The sequence below is a fragment of the Ammospiza nelsoni genome, chromosome 17 (assembly GCF_027579445.1).
Source record: "Ammospiza nelsoni isolate bAmmNel1 chromosome 17, bAmmNel1.pri, whole genome shotgun sequence".
Lineage (NCBI taxonomy): Eukaryota > Metazoa > Chordata > Aves > Passeriformes > Passerellidae > Ammospiza > Ammospiza nelsoni.
In genome coordinates, this window is record NC_080649.1 from 1,536,087 (window position 1) to 1,555,446 (window position 19,360).

Sequence of the window (19,360 nt, forward strand, 5' to 3'; positions counted from 1 at the left end):
AGGAAAGGAAAGGAAAGGAAAGGAAAGGAAAGGAAAGGAAAGGAAAGGAAAGGGAGAGGGAAAGGGGAAAGGAAAGGGAAAAGGAGAGGGAAAAGGAAAGGGAAAAGGAAAGGGAAAAGGAAAGGGAAAGGGAAAAGGAAAGGGAAAAGGAAAATCCCCACTCACTCAGGTATGGTCTTGGAGGACATCTCCCTCTTGTAGGCCAGCTGGTACTTGAGGCTTTCCACCTCTTTTTTCCATTGTGGGAGATCCCACTCATCCATCGCGCTCTCCGAGGGCTCCGTTGGGCTGGGAATGGGGATTTTGGTGCCTTGTCCTGCCCTGATCCCTCAATTACACCCCAAAGGCTCCCCCAGGATGGGGACAGGCTCTGGGGGAGGTTTCCAAGCCACAGAGGAGCCACCAAGGGCTCAGGGAGCTTTTGGGGCTGTTTTGGCTGAGGCAAAGGCTGCCTGGTGCTCCTCTCATGCAAAACACAGGGACAGAGGCAGATTTGACTGGAATTTGGGTGGGGAGCGGCTCAGAGCAGCTGAGGCTCCTGGGGAAGGGGCTGTTTGTCCTTGTCCTGCTCTGAAGGGACCAGGAGGGATTTGGGGCAGCCTCAAGAGTGCTGGAAACGGCTCAGGGGTGGCCAGCACAGATTTGGGGAGCAGAGCAAACCCCTCTGCAGCCCCCACCCCACTGTCCCCCAGCAGTGACCCTGGGCGGGGACAGCGTGATGGGGAAACTGAGGCACAGCAGCTGAGGGGGCTCAAGCAGTGCCCGCAGCGGGGTGGCCCCTGTGTCACCCCAGAACCCGGGGGCACAAGAGGACATTTCCTTGTCCCCAAGCCCATCAACCCCAGGTTGCCCTGGCTGCGGGAGAACGGGCAAGGAAGGGCGAGACCCTGCCCGGGCACAGCTCCATCCTAGCCCCGCTCCATCCGAGCCTGGCATCCCCGGAGCTGCAGCCGGGACCGGGATCAGCCCCTTCCCCTTACCGGGATCAGCCCCTTCCCCTGCCCAGGATCGGGATCAGCCCCTTCCCCTGCCCGTGACCGGGATCAGCCCCTTCCCCTTCCCAGCCCCGGGACCGGGATCAGCCCCTTCCCCTGCCTGGGACCGGGATCAGCCCCTTCCCCTTACCGGGATCAGCCCCTTCCCCTGCCCGGGACCGGGATCAGCCCCTTCCCCTGCCCAGGATCGGGATCAGCCCCTTCCCCTTCCCCGCCCCGGGAGCTGCCCCGATCCCGCACATCCCCGCTCGCACCTGGTTTGGGGGTACCGACAGCAGAGAAACGGGGCCGCAGCTGCAGCCCTGGCCTTGCCCTCGCTCCTCCCGCAGCCTCCCCGGCTCCCGGCGGCCCCGAACGCTCGGGATGATGTGAGGATGCTCGGCTGGTGCCGAGGGATCGCGGCCGAGTCCTCCCCCCGCCGCTCCCCGGGGATTTGGCTCCGCTGGAGCGCCCGGGATGGAGGCGGCTCCTGGTACCCGGCCCGGCTCTGGAATTGGGGTTATCCCGGCCGCTCCCGGTCCTGAGGGGCACAGGGAGGAGGGGACGGGTGGGGGACATCCCCAGGGAGGCCCTGGAGCCCTGCTGGGATCCCTGACCTGATCCCTGCCCCAATCCCTTCCTGCATCCCTGCCCTGATGGCTGCCTTCATCCTTTCCTTCATCCCTTCCTGCATCCCTTCATCCCTTCCCTCATCCCTGCCCTGATCTTTGCCTGAATCCCTTCCTGCATCCCTGTCCCAATCCCTGCCTTCATCCCTTCTTTCATCCCTTCCTCATCCCCACCTTCATCCCTTCCCTCATCCCTTCCTTCCTTCATCCTTTTTTTCATCCCTGCCTTCATCTTTTCCCTCGTCCCTTCCTTCATCCCTTTCCCGGTTTTCTCCCTCTGCTCCCCTCGGGATTTTGTGGCTTTTCCCCCTTCCCGAAGCTGCAGGAGTTGGAGAGGCTGGGAATAACTGAAAAAGTGGAAAATAAAAGGATTTCCAGCAGAAGGGATGGAGCACCGGGCGGGTGAAAGGGCAGCGTCATCAACAATCAGAATTAATCAGAATTATTGATGAGGGGTTTGCAGGGAAGGACAAAAGCCCACAAACAGCTGGAGCTGATTAAAGCCAAAATAATCAATGGAAAAGCAGAGGTGGGACCCCCCTGCCTTCATTAAGGCATTAAAAATAAACCTGGGGTAAAAGTTGTTGCTTAAAAAAAACAACCAAAGTTTGCACACAGCAGAGCCCAAGCAAACCCTGGCCCAGGGCTCCTCCTTCCTCCAGGGAATAAATATTGAATATCTATTCAATAAAAATAATAGAAATATGGATTTAATATTAAATATGGATTTAAATTTTGATTTAATTTGGATTTTGTGTCTCTGCATCACATCTGGGCTGGGCTGGGCTTGTCCCACCCCAATAACTGGGGCTGGAGCCATTCCCCCATTCCTGAGGGACAGAATTCCCTGGGGGAGAGAGGAGATGAAGCTGGAATATAAATATAAAATAATAAAAAATAAAAAATATTATAACTTATATTTAAGATTATATATATCTATAAATATGATAGAATAAATAATATGAGCTTATAAATAATATTATAAATATAAACAATACAGTAAATATATAATATTATATAGTAGAATACATATATATATTCTACTTTTGATTTTTATAAAAAAAGTATATATAAAAGAGATGGAATGGTTTGCATTAGTAGGAAACTTAAAGACCATCCAGGCCCACGGTTTTATATATATATAAAAAAAAATAATATCTAATATATATATACAAAGACAAGGGAGTATATATATTTTTATATATATTTACACATACAAAATTATATATAAAAATCAAATCTATATTTTAATTTTAATCAAATTGAAGTGGAAAATAAATTTATATTACACATATGTGTTTATGCAGACAGGATACAATTTCTAGATCAGATTTACTATATTTTATGCGTGAGAACATTTAATATATAGAATTTAATATATTTAATATATAGAATACACACATATATATACGTATATACATGTATGCATATATACATACGCATACATGCCAACCTTTATGTGTATATATATATAAAATATAAATATATACACACAAAATAGATATAAATATAAAAAATAAATGTATAAAATAGAAAATATAAAATTATATAAGAAATAAATATACAAATATAAACAATAACAAAATACTTATATAAATATTTATAATTAGCAGGTTACTATATAAATTTTTATATATAAAAAATAAAAATAAAAATATTGAAAAATAACTATAAAATATAAAAATAAAAATATAAAGGCTTCCTGAAAGAGACATCTTATAGGACATACATAGGAAATAGATATATAAAATATTTAAAATCTATTAAAAAGTGATGTGTTTTCTGTGTTCTTCTGACGTGCCAGGAGCAGGAGGGTGCCCTGGGCTCCCATCCCTTCCCTTCCCTTCCCTTCCCTTCCCTTCCCTTCCCTTCCCTTCCCTTCCCTTCCCTTCCCTTCCCTTCCCTTCCCTTCCCTTCCGGGAGCTGCTCCAGGCAGGAGCAGGCTGTGATTGCAGAGATTTGGGGTCCATCCCACCCTCCAGGCTGTGATTGCAGGGATTTGGGGTCCATCCTCCCCTCTATGCAGGAGCAGGCTGTGATTGCAGGGATTTGGGGTCCATCCCACCCCCGTTTTTTGCAGATTAAAGGATGCTGAGCTCCTGGGCTCTGCACTATTATCCAGCGGGGCCATCTGTTAAGCTGCCATTTCCATAGTCCCGGGATTAAATCTGGGATTTTGGGCCGGGAGAGCAGCTGGAAACGTCCCTGTGACCCCAGGGGAGCTGGGCAGGGACCCAACCCCGACCCTCAGAGCTGACTGAGGGCCAGGGCCAGGGCAAAAGGGCTGGGGAAGGGAATGGGGCACCAGCAGGGCTGAGGGAGCCGGGAAGGGGCTCAGCCTGCAGAAAAGGGGGATCAGGGGGAATTCTTGGCTCTGCACAAGTCCCTGACAGGAGGGGACAGCCAGGGGGTGACAAGGGACAGGAGAGGGAACAGCCTGAGGCTGGAAAATTCCTTCCACGATCCTCAAATCCAACCTTTAATGGATCCCTGTCTGATCATTTCCCCAATCCACATTGACTCCTGTCCCCAACCCTCCTGGGGATGTCCCTGCCCTGGGCCGCCCCTTCCAGCTCTTCCATGAAGGAATTCCCCAAATATCCAACTCAGAGGAGTTCCTTCTCCTCTTGTCCCTGTTTATGTTTATTTCCAGGTGAAATTCACAATTTTCCAGGTGAAATTCATATTCCAGGTGAATTTCACCATTTTCCAGGTGAAATCCACAACTCTCCATGTGAAATGTGATTTTTGGTGCTGTCCCTCCCCGGCAGCTCTGCTCCCTCCTGCCTGGCAGCGTTGCTGAAGCAGCAGAACTGTGTCTGCTCCAGCTTTGGGGTGAGGCAGCTCCAGGCCCCATTTCCTGCTCCAAAGCCACTTTTCCATTTTTAATGAGCTCTGTTCCTCTCCATTTGACCTGCAGCAGAGCTCAGCCTTCCTCCAGGAGCACTCCAGGCCCAGAGGGAAGTGCAGAGCTCCAGAATAGGTTTTTCCTCATCCATAAAAGATTAAATCATTACCTAAAGGATCCATAGGGCTGCTCCAAGGCATTAAAACTGAGCAGGGATCAATAATGGAGAAGGGTTTACTTACAGGAAAGAAACATTTCCCAGATTTCCTGTGCCCAGGGGGAGAAATCCAGGCTGGAAGGGGACACAAAGCCCCTGCCCTAAATCTGTTCCCACTCCCTCTTTGGGGTCCTGGCATGGGGGGATCTGGAGGAGACTCAGCCTGGCCCAGTCCAACCCCAAGGCAAAAATTCAAACCTCAAAATAAACCCCAAACCAAAAACCCAATACTCAAAAGGAAAATCTCAGCTCCACAAAAAAAAAAAAAACCAACCCTAAACCCCCCAAAGATGCCTCAACTTCCCAAAATCCCTTAAATTCCCCCAAAATCCTCTCAACTCAAAAAAAACCCTACCCCTCAAAACCCTCCCAACATCCTAAAAAAAACCCCAACCTCCCAAAATCCCTCAACTTCCTAAAGAAAAACCATAAACCCTCACCAAAACCCTCAGCTTCCTAAAAACCCAACCTCCCAAAAGATCCAAAACCCAATCCCCCAACAAAATAAACCCAAAGAGACAAAAACCCCTCAAAGTCAAAAAACCCTAATCCCCCAAAAAACAGGACCAAAACACCCAATAAAAATCCCCCAATATAAAAAACCCCAAAGAAACCAAAGCCAAAAATAAAACCGCAAGCCCAAAACAAAATCCAACCCCAAAAGTCCCACCCCAAACCAAGTAAACAACCAAAAAAACCACTCAAAATGTCAAAGTAACAATGGAACATAGACAGTTTTAATGAACAAGGTGTCAGATTTCCATCCAGGTGCATTTTTTGTGGGAACTTTGGGATAACAAGAGCTGCAGATCCCCCAGACCCCTGTGGAAATGTGCAAAGTGCCCCTGGGCACACATTGGGGTTTGTTTTCCTGCAGAGCCCAGCCCAGGCTCCAGAGCTCTTCCAGGTCACAGTGAATTCCAAATTCCCATCAGATTTAGGATGTGGGAAATGCCACCTGCACCAATCTAAACCTTATTTTCAGCAGAAAATAAAAGGCCAGCCTGAAAGCTGGATTATTTCCAAACAAAAGCAGCTCTCCACTGCCCCACACTGGGGCTGGCTGAAGAAAATAAAGCTCAGTTTTATCTTCAGCCTCTTGGTTTAGAATGAAACCCAAAATCAGAGCTGTATGCAAACAGCACTTGACCCCAAACTGCTGCAGAGGGAGTTCTCAGCTCCCTGTTTTCAGCTTTTCCCTCTCAGCAGTTGCCTCTTGCAAGGTTTGTGTCCCAAAAGGAGGAAAAATTCTTTACTGCCTCCTGCTCCATCCAGAAGCTTTTGTCAGCTCCTGAAAACAACTCCAAGCTGCTGCCCCTTCCAACAGTCCTGAATGTGTGGAACTGCAAGAAACTCCCAAAATGTGGCTCTGGTCCCACTGCAGAGCCAGGGAAGTCAGGTTTTAGCTGACTCTTCCTGGAGGTGACAACCAAAGCAAAGGAACTCTCCAGGAAGAGACTGGTTGGACGAAAAACCAACTGGAAAATATTCCTGAGGATTTGGTCCCAATTAAAGCTTCTCAAAGGCACTGACAAACTTGGAAACTTCCTGGTGAACTGTGGTGCCAAAGGGGAGCTGCCCCAAGCCCTGGGAAGAGACAAAACACAGTTAATTCCCTTCAGGAATATTTTTTAAATATAAAAACCATTTCAATATTTAATTGGTGAGGGGTATCAGGGATCTGCTTTGCTGATAAATCCTACAAATACCGGGATACTCACAGACTCGAGGAAAAAGGTGCAGAGCTGCTTGGCCCAGGGACATCTGAAACAGAGAGAAATTCCCACTCATTCCCACAGGCGCAGCCACCCCTGGCTCTGCATGGCTCAAAAACCTACAAAAATCCAACAAGCTCCAAGCCAAAGGGATTCCAGATTTACAGGAGAATGATTGGGGGGAACCTCAGAACTTGCAGCCCCAGGGGGACAATCCCAGAATTTCAGGTGGCTCTGGGGCAGTCCCCACTCTCAGAATGGGACAATGCCAGGATTGATTTCAGGTGGCTCTGGAGCAGTTCCAGTGGAATAATCCCAGAATTTTAGGGAGCCCTGGGGCAGTCCCAGAGGGACAATGTCAGGATTTTTCTCAGGTGGCCCTGGGTTAATCCCCACACTCAGAACGGGACAATCCCAGGATTTATTTCAGGTGGCTCTGGGGTAGTTCCAAGTGGGACAATCTCAGGATTTATTGCAAGTGCCTCTGGGTCAGTCCCTACTCTCAGAAAGGGACAATCCCAGAATTTCAGGTGGCCCTGGGCAGTCCCAATGGGACAATTCCAGGATGGATTTCAGGGGCCCTGGGGCAGTCCCCAGTCACTCACAGGTGCAGGTTCTCAATGACCACGTTGAGGCTGAAGAGCCCCACAGATTGCATCCTCTTGTGTCTGCAGGTCAGGAACAGGCACAGGAACTCCCCCACGTACTGGGGGCCGAGGTTCTGCCACCTGGACAACAAAACCACAAAACCACAGGGGTTGAGGCACTGGGAGCTCCCTCTGGCACCTGGGGGGAGCCAATTCCCACAGAGCCAAAGCAGGAGCTGCCCCCAGCACTGCTGGAAGCCAAGGGGGCTCTCCCAGGGACGAGGGAAGGAGCTGCCCCCTCTCTCCCAGCAAATCGCTGCTCCCCAGAGCCATGGTGAAGGAATTCCCCAGCTGTGCATTCCCCAGATGTGCACCCCACATTATCCCCCTGCCAGGGCTCACTCACACTCTCAGCATGGTCCCCCCCTCCCGACTCAGGTCCCTCAGGAGCAGGTTGGCAGTGCCACACAGGATGTGCTCCTCACAGCACAGCTGGTCCAGCAACAGCCTCAGAGCCCAGAAGTTTTTCTAAGAAGAGACAAAATATGATTTAACCTCACTGCCAATCATTCCTTAAAATAAATAATAAAAAAACAACAATAAAGATCAAAGCAAAGTCAAATTAAACGTGGCTGAAGCTTCCAGGATGGTGTTTTATCATTAAACATTATTTGTTTTCATCTCTTACAACAGGAATCACTTCCTGGGACTCACCCCAAAAGCCAGGACTATCTCTAAGAAGGAAGTCAAGTGGGGAAGGTCACAACAAAGCATCTGCTGCACTGCTTGCACTGCCAGGATGAGAGAAGCCTCGTGGTGCAGCTACACAAGAGAGCAACAAGGAAAGAAATGGATTTAAGAGCTGCTTTTCCTTTATTTATCCACTCATACCAGCACTGAGTTATTCCAGGTCAGCCACAGAGCTTGGAGGGCACACAGCAAATCCACAAGAACCTTATCAAGAGTTAAACACAGGGGAATGGAACAGGGATTTTATTGCTGGTGCTCTCAAAGTGCTCACATAAAAATGAAATCACACAGGAGCAGAACTATGGAATTACAGGGGAAAAAATTCAGCTCAGAAGTCACATCTTTGGAAAATAAACTGAAATTTCCTCCAAAAAAGTAAAAAAAGAGTAAGGCAGCTCCTTAGATGACTGCATTGAATATGGAATGTTATTCCTGCTATCTCAAACAAGTTCCACATACCTGAAACCCTTAATTGAAAAGAAATTTAGAACTTCTAGGCAATTCTGAGTTTTGAGAAGCCCCAGTGTCCTGTGTGAGCCAAACCCTGGGAGGAGTTAGGACACAATCAATTATTCCCAGCCCTCCTCTTTTATAAATCCATCAATTTGGACAAGGATAAAGATTTCTCCTGGCCTGAAGATGCGCAGAGCAGAGAGACCCTCAGTTCTCTACCTCCATATCTGCTCCAGAGTTCAGACTGTGTTAATCTGATCACCCCCAAAAAAATCTTCCAGGCCTCTCTTGAAAGCTTTCCTTAATAACACAACAATTTTCACTGCTGGGGACAAATTCTTTGTTGTCATCACTCACCTGACCAGAGAAAGTAGCAGATGGTAAAGAGACATTAACTCCAGACTTGAGATCCTCCAGGAAGTTGCCACTGGCTGCCAGCACATTCTGCAAGGGGACAGTGAGGGACAAGGGTGGCAGATCCTCCCCAAACCATGTCAGAAATGGGCGTTTCATGAGCTTTTCAGTGACTTCTTCAGCATTTCTGCAGAGGATGGTGCCTGCCCACCCTCCCAGCCAGGAATTCCTTCCCCATCTCCCATCTGGCTCTGGGAAGCCATTCCCCCTGTCCAGGCCCTTTCTGATCAGAATGAACAGATCCAGAACCAGTGCCAGGCCTGAGCTGGGAGCAGAATGAACCCATTTCCAGCTGCCTTTAACATTCCTAAACCCCCAGGTGCTGCAGAGCCACCCTGGCACAGGATGGGGCACTGCAAGTTCACTCTGGCATCTGGGAGAAGGAGCCAATTCCAACATCCACAGGAATCCTGTCCAAACCCAAGCCAGGAGATCTCCCAGCTCCCAGCACTGTTTGGTACCTCTTGGAAGCTAAGGGGGGGCTCTCCCAGGGATAAGGGGAGCAGGTGCCCCCTCTTTTCCAACAAATCACTGCTCCCCAAAATCATGATGAAGGAACTCCAACATTTGGCCTAAAAAACAACAGCACATTTGTGTTACAAAGTGAAATCTGGGCAGAGAGGTGAGTTACTCAGAGGAAAAGGGTCAGAGTAAATCCTTGTCCTCTCAAGGAGAGGGAACAGGACAAGAAGGAATTTTGGCCTCACTCACATTCCTGTAGAGTGCCTCACTGCTGTAGAGCAGTTTCAGTGCCTGCTTAATTAGCACAGTGTTCCTCAGGGGAGAGCCTGCAGGGATGGAAATGAAAATTATCAAACCCAGACCCCACACAGCCCAAGTCACTCCACAGCAGGAACACAACCAGGATATTCACCTGGTTACAGGTTTGTTCCTGCAGAGCCAGCAGGTGTTTACAGCTGTTCTACTCTGGTTTGTGGAGGAATGAATAAACATCAGCTACAAACCACAGCTCTGGAAAGCTGCAAAGTCTGGACACCATCCAGCCTGAGCCAGGTGATCCCAGGGAAGTGTTTGCTGTGGACATCACACCACACTGAGGGATCTCACACTTCCAAGAATTCTGCCAGCAGGGAACAACTCCCAAATAAATCTGAAGACACCCTGAGAGGTGACAAAGCCCAGGACAGATGATGGCAATTATATCAGAGGCAGAGCTCATGATTCTGATGATGAAACATCTCCCATCAGGAGGCTTGCTCCTCAAGGTCATGGCTGAGACATAAAGCCAAATCCCCACTGCCAATGGCAATGCTGGGAGGGAATGAAGAGATTTGGATTTGCTTTGAATAGTTTCTCTTGCTTTGCTTTCAGCAGAAAATGAGCTGACAAAATGAGTGTTTTAAGTGAAGTGAATAATCCATGCTCCAGGGAAGGAAGGAAAGGAAGGAAATAAGGAAGGAAATAAGGAAGGAAAGGAGAAGTGACACTCACCAGCAGTAACCCAGGGCCCTGTCTCCAGCATGTCATTCCCAGAGGGAACACAGCCTGTCCTGAAGATCTTGAGGTAGACCTTGAACTGGCAGGGGGTGATCCTGCAGGCAGAGCAGCAGGCCAGGCTGTTCACAGGGAACAGCAGGGAGTGGGCAGCATCCAGGAAATTCCCAGTTTTGCACAGGTAGAACGGGATCAGATCCCGGAGGTCTCGGAGCCTGGGAGGAGGAAATGAAGGTTTGGGGTTCGTTAGGATGGGGTTTGTGTAGGATTTGGGGAGAGATCTGCTTGGGCTTGACCATTGCAGAGGGGAGGGAAGAGAGGGGGAAGAAGGGAGGAAAAAGGGGGGAAAAGGAAAGGGAGGAAAAAGCAGGGAAGGAAAGGGAAGAAAAAGAAGGGGAAAGGAAAGGGGGGGAAAAGACAGGGAAAAAGAAAGGGGAGGAAGAGAGCGAGAAAGGAAAGGGAGGAAAAAGAAGGGAAAAGGGAGAAAAAGACAGGGGAAAAGCAAAGGGGGGGGGGAAAAGATAGGAGAAAGAAAAGAGGGGGAAGAGAGGGGAAAAGGAAAGGGAGGGAAAAGGAAAAGGGATGGGAATAGGGGAAAAGAGTGGAATAGCAGAAAAGAGAGAGAATAGGGGAAAAGAGAGGGAAAAGGAAAAGGGGAAAAGCCCTTTACCTTTGGTTTTCATTGCATTTCACAGCTCTCAGGTACCGAACAACTTCCTTGTACCTGGGGAGAAGAACAGAAGGTGAGAAGGAAGGAGAAGGAAGTGCAGAACTGTGCACAGGGCAAACAATGAAAGAAGCAAACCAGGAGAGCTTCCCACACAGGACAGCACAGCAGGACAGAAATAAATAAATATTTGGAAATATTAGCTGGAAATAAATTCCTAGAGGTTACTCCCAGATTATGTCAGCTGTGGCAAAATAAAACCAGAGGTTGCCTTGCAGCTGAATTCTTTAAGTGGACTGGATTCTTTGCAATATTGGATTTTCTGAAGACCCAGAACAGACTCTTCTGGCTGCCTTCCACTTGTCAGCCTCTGATGAAGAGGAATTACTTGGAAAATCAACATGTAAAACCTGTAGGGTTTTTGGAGACACAGAAATGAGCCACTCCAGCAATCTTTTCTTGGTCCTGAGGCATTCAAAGGGCTTTGATTGACTTCAAAAAGCTCCTGGCCTTGTTGAGAGGAAAAAAAAAAATTTAAAAAAGAGTTTGTTTTGTGTTTCCCCATACCAAAGTACAGAGGTTTGGAGCAGTCAAAATATAAGAATTGAGTTCTCAAAATGGAAAAGCCAAACCAATCTCACTTCTTTTTCTCCAGCAGTTTCTCCACTCGAGCCTCCACAACAGGGAGAGCTTCCCACAGGTGGGTCTTCCTTCCTTTCTGTCTCCTCTGCCCAGTGATGTTCTGGCCTTTTAAAACTGTGGTCAGCAGCATGTGGTCCCAGGGCAAAACATTCAAGCTGGAAAAATAAAAAGAAAGTAATTTTTAACTGTGTTTTGTTGTACATCACTAATTAGCTGCTTTAACGATTGTGAAGTTTGATTAATAAAACATTTTGGGGTTTAGAGCTCAGTCTGGGGGAAAGGAAATAAAACTTTAGGGAGAACAGCACAGTCATGGCATCAAACAACAAACAGGGAAAGCAGCAAATACTGAAATATTCCTCTAAAATGCTCCCACTTTAATTATCAGGGAAAGAACATTGCACTGGATCCAAACACACTCAGAGGCCCCAGAACTCACCTGTTTGAGAAGGCATAGCAGTGGCAGGGAAGGGAGATGGACTGGAAAAACTCAACAAACTTGTCATACAGAATTTTTGGGAAGTCACACAACACCAGCATCCTCTGAAGTCGGGTTATGATCCTGTGATTTGAAAAGAAAAATAATTCAAAAAGGGTGTTTTAAAATGAGGTGAGTTACTAACAAGTTGTCTTTTTTCATCATATGGAAAACCACACAAGTTTGGGGTTTTTTTGTTTGGATCTGTATGTGAATTTCTGCTTTAAGTTTTGTAGTGAATAATGAAATTATTATTGTGCTGTTGTTTTTAAAACCAAGGTTCTGTGGGGTTTAAGCTTTAAAACAAAGATCTCCAAGGAATGTGTACAGCAAACACTTCAAACTGTGCTGGGCTTGAGCTCCTGCACCTGTCCTGCTACTGGAATCTTTTCTGTATTAATTGATAAGTGGAGATAAAAAAGAAGAGTTTACTCTTTACGTTTTGGCAGGGAGGTAAGGACAAACTCTCCCTTTTTTGTTCCAAGTCAGAAATTAAAAAAATCAAGAACAGCAACTTAAAATGAGAACTGCTGAAGGATTTGGGTTGTACCTGTCATTGGCTCCAGAGAAGGTGAGAATATAGAACTGGGTTGGAAAGAATTGAATTCCTCATTCACCAACCTTGTGTGGCAGGTGAATTTGGGGGGAAAGGTGAAGGTTAGAGCTAAAATGGGAAGTGAATTAAGCCAAGGGAGCTGGGTGTCCTCATTCTCCAACCTCTGGGGGAGCTTTTCCATGCTCCATCCCAGGGGAACCCTGCCAGGCTGTGACCTCTCCTTGGTGCAACAACCACAACCTGCTCTGGCCTCCCACGTGCCTCTGAACAGGGGATTTGTCACCTGAAACCAGCAAGGAAACCAATCTCACCTCTGGAACAGAAATGGGACAGCAATCCTCAGGGAAGCAGTGTGGCTAAGGTTCTGACAGCTCCTAAGCCTGGAAAAAACCAACACCAATTAATGCCTGGCTTCCCTTCCTGCCTTTTCCCCTTCTCTGTACTCAGCTGTTGAGGAAAACACTTTTTAAGGAAAAATCTTGGAAGCTGGCATGCTGAAAAAAATTCCTGCAAAGACTGAAACAAGTGGTGAAGTGCAAAACAGTGAAAAATTCTCAGGTAACAAATGCAGCCTCTACTCCTTGCAAATCTAGATCTCTCCTCAGCAGGAACTGCAGGGAGCTGCTCTTTCAAACCAATCCAGACATCATTTCCTTCTCTTTTACCAGAACACCTGAATTTAAACCCCAAAATGTTCAGGTTTCACAAAGCAAAGCTCCTTGTGCTGTTGGAAAGTGTTTTGCTGAGTCGCTAAGTGTAACTTCGAAGTTCTAAGTTAGGTTAATGCTGTTGCAGTGTTATTCCCCTTAAATCATTAAGGTTAAGTTTTAAACTAAGCTTAAGTTAGGTGTAAGTGCTGTTTCTTTGTTGAATTGCTAAGCTTAGGTATAATTTAAAGTACTGTTAAGTGGGAGTGCTGTTAAGCTTTTAAGGCCGAGCTCCTTTTTATATTTGTGTTCCCTTTGTCCCACACTGCCCTCGGTGGTTCTCGGTTCGTTTCCTTTTCTGAATGCCTGGATTATGTTCGGGTTTGTTGTTGCTTGTTTGCCTTTGTTGTGCCTAAGCTCTCCTGTAAGCACTGGAGCAAATCTTGCCAACCAACTTTGTTGTTTAATATTAAATCTGCCTTTCCCTTGGCAGGGAATTTTGACAGAGATCTCAAACTCTCACTCCTGCTGAACTTTTCCCTCTCACATCCAAGCTTTTCTTTTTCCCAAATCCCTCCTGCTCCAAATCCCTCTTCTCCCTCAGTGTGTTCATCTTCCTCTTGTGCTGCAGCCCGGGCTGGGATTTTTACCCTTTCCTAATAAACAAACCCCCAGGACTGTCTCACTAATTCCCCTCCACTGGAGGAAAGAAGGAAGATCCCGAACTCTCTGTGGGCCAGGTACTTACAGAGCAGGGTCTTTGTGCAGGGCAATCTGTTTAGCTGCTCCCAGCAGCATGACAGCAGCAGCTTTGGGGCTTTCTTGGTCTGCCTGATTTAAAAATCTTGTTACCAGCTCGAAAACATCAGAATACCTGAGAAAGTCAAGTGGCCTGTAAGATCAAGGGTCTGTAAAAACGGATTTCCTAAACAAGCGGTAATTGTGGCCATCCCACAGCTTGAGAGCACTCAGAGCCCAGCCTTGCCTTCAGAGATCTCCAGCACACTGAGGAGGTGCTGGCACCACCAACACTTTGGGTTTTGAAGGTTTGTTATACCGGTGAAAAGGTGAAACTCATTCTAGGAAAGAAATTAGTAAAAAATCCTAGAATGGGTTGGGTTGGAAGGAACCTTAAATTCCAACCCAAACACCTTTCACTGTCCCAAGCCCCAATGTCCAACCTGGCCTTGGGCACTGCCAGGGATCCAGGGCAGCCCCAGCTCCCCTGGGAATCTGGAATCTGTGCCAGAGCTGCCCACCCTCCCAGGGAAGGATTCCCTCCCAATATCCCCCCTAAAGCCACCCCAAAGCCCAGGCCTCAGGTTCCCACTTTGCCAGGCTGTAACAATCAGAGATCCCCAGGTGTCCTGCAGAGCACAGGAGATTTACAGACACATCGAAGAGGGATTTGAAACTACAGCCAAATGCAATTTATCTTGCTCACCATACAAGTTCTCTCCACTCTATTTTTGCTGTCTCAGGTGCCACAATTTTGATTATAACTCACTAAATAAATCAAAGTTGCCCTGACAAACACAAACCTGTTGTCACTTACTTGTACACCACCTCCATATTCCGTGAGCTGCAGACCCTGCACTGCCCTGGGGGCAATTTTGGCTGGCAGCAGCATTCATATCCTGGGGGACAGATCCTTTCTCCTGTCAGGTATTTGTTATAGGCTACAGAAAGATCCCTGATGAATTTTTCTAGCAGATCTCCTAAGACACAAGACAAAAAAAAAAAATTACATAAAGATTTTTCCATTATTTTTTTCAAAATCAAAAGACAAAGTTCCCCATGTGAAATTGCTTAGGAAATTGTTTGCATCCAGTTTTATTGGTCAGGAAAGCTTTTTGTTGCTGAAAGAGGGGAAATTTAGGTGGGATATTGGGAAGGAACTGGTTCCTGGGAGGGTGGAAAGGCCCTGGAGCACCCTGGGATAGTGGGAAGTGTCCCTGCCCAAGAAAAGGGGTTGGAAGGAGATCATCTCCCAGCTCCATTCCACCCCAAACCATTCTATGATTCCCCCAGATGGAGAAAAGCAGGAACCTGCACCCATAAAGCCATCCCTGGTCCAAGCATGGAAAAATAAACCAGAAGAGCAATTTAACTCCTTAACAACTGCCCAAGGATTGGAGTGGAGCAGCCAAGCTGTAACCCAGGGCAGAGACTGAGCAGGGCCCTGGGGACAGAGCAGCCAGGACAGGACCTGAGCAGGGCCCTGGGGACAGAGCACCCACCCCCACGGCGCAGCTCCGTGTCCAGCTCCAGCAGCTCCAGGTTGAAGGTGGCCAGGATTCCAGCCAGGGCAAAGTTCCTCTGTGCCTTCCAGAAGTTGCTCTTGTTGTGGGCATTGCAGTGGCACAGGGAAGGGACTGTCCAGAGCTGGCACTGTGTCAGAAAATACAAAACAGGGAGAGGTTGCTGGGGTTTTGTGTCTTCCCTCAGCACTGAGTGAGGGGTTACAATTCCTTTTATCCTCCCTGCACCTGAGTAAATATCTGACAAGCAACAATTTGATATCATGGCAATCATTATAAAAAAGCCCCTCATTGATTACCTGTCACTGCTGAGCCCTTCACAGAGAGCCTCAGGGCTGGCACCCTCCCCACTGGGAACTGAGCCCTGTCTTTGCATGTTCACCCCAACTTTGCCCACAGCTCAAAGTCTTCTGAAATTCAAAAAGGTCCAAGCAAATAAACCCCCACCCCCACACAATTCCCCCCACTCCTAACTCCAGTGAGGACAGAAAGCTGGCATTTCTCTAATTCATTAAAAAATGTCAGATTTAGTAATCTGATTTTATGAAATGCACTGTGTGCCCAAAGCAAACAGGACAAATAAATGCATGTTTACTCCAACAATTATCCAGACTAGAAATAAACCCCAACAGAACCACACTTTTAATAGTTATGAGGAGCTGTTAATCAAATTTCCTGTATTATTCTCTTAGAGCCCTTAACTCTTTCCTGGGAGTGTAGAGTTACTGAGTCCTAATCTATCCTATTTCTTTGATACAGATACCTTGTTATTGTGCACTGCTTTATGTAACCTGCTTTGCTCCATCCTGTGTAATAAATAACTGCTAAAGCCCTTTCTCTGCTCCCTCCTGTCTATTCAATAAATAACTCATCTGATATCAGACCTGACCTTAAGAACTCGTGAGCCAGAGTGGTTTAGGCACAGTCACCTGAGCAGAGCTGCTGCCAACAATATGAGCTAAGGCAGGGCTTGGCTAAAGCTCCATTTGATCCACAGTTTTGTCTCCTGTGCCCTGCCCTTACCTCAGCAGCTGGTTTGTCACAGATGTAGCAGTAGCACTGGTCACAAATATCTGCATTTTTCCCAAGGGGGAAGCAAGTGTCACTCTCTGTCCTCCTGCAAGGTTGAAAAGCAGAGGGTTCATTATGAAAATCCCATCCTTACCCAGCTGTGCTGCTGCCTGCAGCTGTTACAAAGGGGAATGTGGGAAATGGGAGCCCAGAGGGGACAGCCCAGCCCTGCACATACTCAAAGGGCTGCGTGCTGCAGTCGTGCCTGGCGTGAGGCATCACATTGGCCTGTTTGCAGTAGGTGACCACCAAATCCCCCTCCTCATCCACCAGCTCCTCTGATTTCTTCTCTTCCAGGGGAGACTTCTCTGCAGGAGAGAGAGCAGGAGGTGTAAATCAATGTTAGGAATGACTGAGATTTACTTTTTGAACACTGTGAAACACATTTCTTTGGGATCTGACAGAATGGCACACCAACTTCCATGAACTATCAAACCAAATCAAAAAGGACCCAGCTGAAAAGGCCCAGTCTGAGGTGAATCTAAAGTATTTTAAAACTACACAGCAGCATCCTTTGAAGTGGTGCCAAAGATATCCCTACAAATTGGGGATTTCCTCCTGGTTTTATTCACTTGTGCAGCACACAAAGACAGATTTCAAGCATAACACAGAATTAATTCAGCTTATTCCCCAAATCTTTCAGGGAACTCCAGCAGCAGCAAGGGAACAGCTCTTACCCTGTGGCTCTACAAACAGGACTGAACTGCCTTGGGTGCTCTCCCCTTCATCATCATCATCATCATCACTGATCAGGATTACGTTGTCCTCCTCCGCCTCCTTTTCTGACGGCCACACGGCCACCAACTTCCAAATTGGAACCACCTGGCAGCCACCAGGGTAACACTGGCTGTCCATTTGTACTTTTAAGGTGTTTTCTTGAACAAGGGAAGAAAAAGACTCCTCTGGGACCCAAATTCTTCTTCTCTGCTGGGTAAATTACACTGGAGACAGATGTTTCATCCTCAGTGCACTCAGCACCTCAACACCCACTGGAGCTTCCATCCAGAGTTCAAGGAAGCCTGAAAACAAGAAGAAAAAAAATTAAAATATGAGATGAGCTGTTCTTCTGGTGGGTTTGGTGGGGATGGCTGCGGAATGAGGAGAAGGGGAATGAGCTCCCACTGACAGGGAAAGTTTAGAGGGGGTTTTGGGACAAATCCTTTCCTGGGAGGGGGATAGGCCCTGGCAAAGGTTCCCAGAGAAGCTGTGGCTGTTCCTGGATGCCTGGGAGTGCCTAAAGCCAGGTTGGATGTACCTAGGAACATCCTGATTGAGCGGAAGATGTCCCTGCCCATGGCAAGTGGTAGGAATGGATTGTTGGAAATGATGCAGCATTAAATTTGGGACCAATGAACGGGAATTGCTTTGGGTTTTGTGTGTATAAATCTGCAAGCTTTCTAGTAAAGAACCACCTGTATATGGAATGTCTTCCATGGCACATCCTGGCCAGAATAAAGTAAAGCCTCACTTTATCACTGTGTAGTGCTGGGGGGCGGGGTGTTTATATTTATCCTTCCCAAATTTTGCTGTTAAAGCTCCTCCCATCCCAAACCGTTCCAGAATTCCACAACAACTCCTGTTAACAGCAACTCAGATTGCTCAGATTGAAAAACATTCAACAACAACACCAGGAACACCCAAAACAACAACAAAAACCCTACTCCCACTCCCTTTCCCAAACTCAAACATCCCCCAGTTCACCCCATTCCCAAACTCAAACATCCCTCATTTCACCCCATTCTCAAACTCCAGCATCCTCCATCTCATCCCTCCCCACAAGCAACGGCGTTACAGCACCTGGGAGGAAAAATCCCAGCACTGATTCCGAGGGATTTTTTCACTAACAAGAATCAGTTTAAGAAAACCTAGGAAGGATTTTAACCGAAGTAGAACCCCCCATGGCAGGGGGCTGAAACTGGATGGTTTTTAAAGTCCTTTCCTTTAATTTCCCCCTCCCTTCCCCTCCCTCCGGCACCCCCAACGCCTCACACGCCGCTCGCCCCCCCAGCCCCAAACCGCCTCCTCCCAACGCACCCCCCGACCAACCTCCCCCAGAGCAGCTGGGTGCCCGCTCAGCCCTTCCAGCCGGGCCGTTCTGCCCGGGATTCCCGGAGTTTTCCCGCAGTTTTCCCGGGATTCCCGGCGTTGGCTTTCCCGCTCACCCGGACCCCGCTCCCGCCGCCCGCCACTCTTTGAAGGCCCGAGCGCTTCCGGGCCGAGCCCCGCGCGCCCTTCCGCCCTCACCGCGCCGCCTGAGGGCTGCGGGCCGCCGCCATGTTGGGTGAGGGCACGGGCTGAGGGCTGCCACGCATTAAATAAAACTAATTTTTCAGTAAAAACGTTAAATAAACGCTTTATTCTCCGCGAAAGCGGCATCAGCGCAGCGCCCTATGAGGGCTGTTCCCTGTGTCACCGCGGCCGCCATGGCGGACCCTGCACATCCCGCCGAGCTGTGCGGGCAGTGCCGCTGGGACAAGGCAGTGTCCAGCCAGAGACACGGGAACTCCGCAAAAATCAACTTTATTCGGGTAAGGGAGAGAGAACACTGTCCCATACTTCTGTGGGGTCTCTCTGGAGTTTTTGGAAGGCACAGCTTCCTTTAATCCTCATTTCCTTACCACGTTTCCCTCCTATTTTCCCCCTTGGCCGAGGCAGTAGGGAGGTCCCAATACTACATATCCCCCATTTAACATGTATTCCCCCATCACAGTTGAATGAACATTAATATTCGATTTAAACTGACCCTGGATACAGTTCATACTCACAATTCTATCAAGTCTGCACATTTCTCCCTGAAGTTCAAACGGTTTGAGCTTCTTAAATCCCCACAGGCATTCCTTCATTGGTGCCTTCAAATTTAGTCGTTACTAAGATCATTAACACCCATTTCTTCAGCAATGACTTAGACTCCCACACCCTTTCCACCAGTGACTAATTCCTTTTTTAACATTTAGTTGCCACATTTAGACCAATTGCCATCAAATTACTGAGACCCC

General features: G+C 47.8%; 1 protein-coding gene across 1 annotated transcript; it reads right to left on the bottom strand.

The window, feature by feature from the left end:
• Positions 1 to 5,404: 5,404 nt before the first annotated feature.
• On the bottom strand, positions 5,405 to 18,545 carry LOC132081005 (uncharacterized). Its single transcript, XM_059484468.1, has 20 exons — positions 18,411 to 18,545; positions 17,042 to 17,383; positions 16,543 to 16,672; positions 16,317 to 16,410; positions 15,273 to 15,423; positions 14,588 to 14,750; positions 13,781 to 13,906; positions 12,697 to 12,765; positions 11,791 to 11,913; positions 11,351 to 11,506; positions 10,713 to 10,766; positions 10,040 to 10,257; positions 9,299 to 9,375; positions 9,049 to 9,159; positions 8,531 to 8,617; positions 7,685 to 7,792; positions 7,377 to 7,498; positions 6,989 to 7,111; positions 6,390 to 6,432; positions 5,405 to 6,255 (listed from the first exon to the last, which is right to left on the bottom strand). Exons 2-20 carry the CDS (start codon positions 17,217 to 17,219, stop codon positions 6,178 to 6,180), a joined length of 2,211 nt encoding a protein of 736 aa, XP_059340451.1. The 5' UTR covers positions 17,220 to 17,383; positions 18,411 to 18,545; the 3' UTR covers positions 5,405 to 6,177.
• Between the last annotated feature and the right edge of the window lie 815 nt (positions 18,546 to 19,360).